Source organism: Trachemys scripta, chromosome 22 (genome assembly GCF_013100865.1).
Source record: "Trachemys scripta elegans isolate TJP31775 chromosome 22, CAS_Tse_1.0, whole genome shotgun sequence".
Lineage (NCBI taxonomy): Eukaryota > Metazoa > Chordata > Testudines > Emydidae > Trachemys > Trachemys scripta.
In genome coordinates, this window is record NC_048319.1 from 1,813,961 (window position 1) to 1,818,366 (window position 4,406).

Genomic DNA, 4,406 nt, shown 5'->3' on the forward strand with positions numbered 1-4,406 from the left:
GGGGGAAGGGGGGTCTGCGGCCCGGACTCGGCCTGGCCGGGGGTAGACCCCCCCCCGGGTGGCCGCGGAGCCCGGGCGGGCGGCGGGGCCGTTGCCTGGCTCGCCACGCGGGGCTGCGGCGGGCGCTGAGTGGCTGTTGGCTCTTGCAGGGGACACGCGCGCGCCGAGATGCAGATCTTCGTGAAAACCCTGACGGGCAAAACCATCACCTTGGAGGTGGAGCCCAGCGACACCATCGAGAATGTCAAGGCCAAGATCCAGGACAAGGAGGGTGAGGGGCTGAAGGAAGCTGGGGCTCGGCTCGAAGGCGGAGGCCGGGGTTGTTAAAGCTGCAGAAGTCACCGCCCTTGGGGGTCCTAATCTCTCCTTGGCAGCTTTATCCTCCAGTGGGAGTTGGACACACCCCATTTCTCTAATATGGGGGGCCGGCCCCCATCTCTTCTGTCTTGATCCTGTCCTCTTTGTCCACCTCTGCTCCCCTGCCATGCACCAGGTCACAGGCGAGGGGACAGCTGGGCCACATTTCAGTGGGTGGCATTGTGAAAATGTTGTAGTCCGTGTTGGAAGTTGCAGTTTTTGCCACAAAATTGTGGCCTGTGACATTTTGACAGCTTTATAAAGAATGGTCCCTGGAGTACCTTCTGTCTGAGCTCTTGGGCTCTGCCCTCCTGAGAAATGGATGGTGGTGGGTCAGCTGAATGATGTTTACCTACCCCTAAAATGCAGCTGCTAAGACATGGTGGTAGTTAAACACCTGCACAGCATTGCTGCACATAGGACTGTGCAACTAAGTGCCCATGTGGTTCAGAGTGTAGTTGTAGCCATGATGGTCCCAGGACATTAGAGAGGCAAGATGGGTGAGGCAACTTCTGTTGATCCAATAAAAGATACTGCATCACCCATCTCCTCTCTTTGAATTTGCAGCCGAACCAAATAGAGAAAGTCATTTTAATCTGACCCAAAACATGTTTTGAAACTTTTGGTTGAAAAAAAGTGTGTGTTAACCAAAACATTTTGTTTAACTTTTGAGGAAATGTGTTACTACTTCATGTAGGAAGTGGCATTTCAGACTCTGGAATTTTTTTCTACCAAAGCAATTTGCCAAAATGACTCAGATTTGTGAATTGTTTTGATTGACCCGAATCTGTGTGTGTGTGTGTGTATATATAAATAAAAAATGTATTTGGTGAAAAGGTTTTGCATAAAAGTTGTGGAGTTGACACAAGTGCCACCACCCCAGTAGTGCTAATCAAGACCTCCTTATGCTATGTTGCTGCGCTACCGCAGATCACTCCCCTCAGGCCTGCTGCCTCCCTGTCGCATAGTGCCCCATGGGTCATGGTTTGCTTTTCGAATAATCTCAATGTGCTGACAAAGGCAATTCAGTATTCCATGCATGGATGTCTTGTAGGTATCCCTCCTGACCAACAGCGTCTGATCTTTGCTGGGAAGCAGCTGGAGGATGGGCGTACCCTCTCAGACTACAACATTCAGAAAGGTATCGTTTGACTGCATATTACCACTGTAAAAGACTTGCGCTCAAGCATGGTTGCTAAACAGTAGCTTAAAGAACCACTAAAGGAAACTCAGCTCTTTCTGCCTGCAGAAGCCATCGCATGGTGTCTTCTACAAGCACTGGGGAATGGTGAAGTGAATTCACATCTCAGAAAAGGATTTCAGGGTCATGGTGGCTAACTTATAGAATGACTTTGATACAATGAGGGAGCTAAGAACAAATGGATTTCTTAACTGTGTAAGTAGGGGAATAATGACTGGAAGTAGTGAGGAGTGGTGTGACACAATCAAGTGTTAGTAAGATGGTTATTGGGATACTGTGTCCAGCTCCGGTGTGAACACGGACTGGAAACACTTCAGAAAAGAGCTACAAGAACAAGGCACTGTCTTGGAAAGCCTGCCTTAAAATAAGACTAAACAAGCTCAGTCTATTTAATTTACAAAGGTTAGATTATCTCAGGGTGGTAGAAGTACCCACATGGGGACTAAATTTGATAGCAATGGACTCTAGACAAAGGCATAACAAGATCCAATGAGGCTAGACAAATTCAGACTAGAAATGAGGTGCACATTTTTTAGTGAAGTGTAATTAACCACTGGAGCAAATCATCTAGTGATGTGGATTCTACACCACGTGCAAGTCTTTAAACCAAGATTCGTAAGTCGCTTTACAAATGTGCTTCATCTCAGCTGGAAGTTGTGGTCTCGATGCAGGAACTACCTGGTGAAACTGTCTAGCCCATGATGTATACAAAGTCCTTCTAGATCACAATGCCCCCTTCTGGCTTTAAAATCTAAGAATTTGAGGTTTCATGTAAGATGCTGTTGTTGTCTTTTGTGTCTATAGCATATGGACTCTTAGAAATGGCTTTGAAAAAACTGGCTTTGTGTTCTTCCCCGCTATCCACAGATGACCTGGGTTTGTGGGTTTATGCTGGGACACCCGTACGGTGTCCTAAGAACCCTAAGGGAGGCCCAGGTGTCTAAAGAACTGGAGTGCTTGTCCATAAGTAGTCACTTCTTTCTGTGGTGGTAGCACTTGGGACCTGGAGTCCCATGATGCTCATCCCTCTGCAAACGGGGAGTTCCTGTCTCCGTGCCATCTCTGAAATGCTGCTAACTTGGTGTGTTCCTCCTTTCAGAATCCACTCTGCACTTGGTGCTGCGTTTGCGTGGAGGCATCATTGAGCCTTCCCTTCGCCAGCTCGCACAGAAGTACAACTGCGACAAAATGATCTGCCGCAAGTACGTGTCGTCTTATGCAATAGACTCAGCGTTACAGCCTCTGGCAGGGAGTGTAGCCGCTGCCCTCTCTGAGGGTGAACAGCTTTGAGCGGCATCCTTACACCCTTCTTTGTGCTCTGATGTGTAGTGGGTATCGTCAGGTGATCAGTGTGCTAGGAGGCAGTTGGTAATGGAATCTGTCCTAGAATAGATTGCTGTCTTGGCCTAAAGAGCCCAAGGAGGAGCTGGGCTGAGTAACTGCATTGGGCAACTACAGCAGCATCCTGGCAGCTTTAACACCTTTTACCTCCAGCTAATGCTGTATCAATCTCCTAGCCTCCTAGAGAGGCGCCTGTTCTGGATAGGTCATCTTCAGAGTCACTGGGCTTGGGATGGGTCACCTTGCCCATTCTGCATGGGACAGAGGAGATGCCATTATTCCCATCAAAGATTGGCGGGTGTCCCATTCTCTACTGCACTGGTAGCTGTTGATAAAAATCCCTTTGCATCATAAACCCAGGAGGCTAGAACAAATTTACATTTGTCCTCCCTATATAACTTAAACTTTCCTCATTCTCTTCAGCTGCATATTCTTCCCCTGTGCTTGCTGCCTCTAGTACGTATGCTAGTAGCGTTTACAGGGGGGTTGACTGGGATCTCGCCATGCGAGGCAGAGCCTCTTGGGAGTTCCCAACCCCCAGAAGAGTTGACTGCTATTCTTCTGCCTGTTTCAGGTGCTACGCCCGCCTGCACCCTCGTGCTGTTAACTGCCGTAAGAAGAAGTGTGGCCACACCAACAATCTGCGGCCCAAGAAGAAGGTCAAGTAGAGGGAGCTCCCTGTCTTCGGCCCGTGTGGCTACGTGCTGTTGAATTCAAGTCGGGTAGTCAGTCTGCTGCAACGTAGTTTGGCCCTGCATGAGGCAGGGGTGTGTTGAATAAATCGACTTCCAGTGCTCAGCCACGTGTCTGCCATTTATCCTCTGCCTTCTCACCTGCACAGTTGCTTTCACATACTTAATGCTGTTCAGAACAATGCACATGATCGTCTCTGCATATCCTGTAAAATGTGTTCACTGCATGTCTTTTCAACATGAAATACAGGGCTTGATTCAGACACTTCTCTGCCATTCTTAAACTTGCCTGATCCATTCTTGGCTTCCTGCAGTAGCAGAGATACTGTTCCTCTGAACACGTATGGCAGGTGGATTAAGGAATTCACAGTGCAGTGTCTGCCTAGCAAACATTCCTGTACAGTAGAAACAGAATTCAGTAGCTAAGTCCATGCTAACAGATGGACTATCACTTGCTAAAAGCACCTCTCAGATTCAAGGTGATACCTATTTTCTTGTTGGTTTAAAGGGAATAGCCTCTAGGAGTAGGCTGAAGATTTGTGGCTAGTTTACACCATCCTACAGTGGCAATCAGGATCACACCAAAACCTGTTCTGGGGGAGGGGGAACTAGACAGCACATGGGAGATCTCAGACCCCTGTGGTTGGAATAAAAGCCCAGCAGCAGTGAGGCTGCAGCTACAAGTGCTGGGAAGACAGCTTGTTTCTCAGCTACACCGGGAAAGGACCATGTCAGTTGAGAAGAGGGGAAATGCTTTTTCTCCTACCAACGTAACTCACCTGACAGGTAAGAGGGGGCAGGAGAGAGTTAGCCTC

At 48.5% G+C, this 4,406-nt stretch overlaps 1 protein-coding gene across 1 annotated transcript in view; it reads left to right on the top strand.

Moving 5' to 3' along the window:
• The window catches only part of UBA52 (ubiquitin A-52 residue ribosomal protein fusion product 1), an 8,789-nt gene extending 5,092 nt beyond the window's left edge, over positions 1 to 3,697 (top strand). Inside the window, exons 2-5 of the mRNA XM_034755349.1 lie at positions 150 to 271; positions 1,412 to 1,498; positions 2,658 to 2,760; positions 3,474 to 3,697. Coding sequence (XP_034611240.1) covers positions 169 to 271; positions 1,412 to 1,498; positions 2,658 to 2,760; positions 3,474 to 3,567 — 387 coding nt within the window. The 5' untranslated portion in view covers positions 150 to 168 and the 3' untranslated portion in view covers positions 3,568 to 3,697. The remainder of the gene's footprint in view (positions 1 to 149; positions 272 to 1,411; positions 1,499 to 2,657; positions 2,761 to 3,473) is intronic.
• Positions 3,698 to 4,406: the final 709 nt, after the last annotated feature.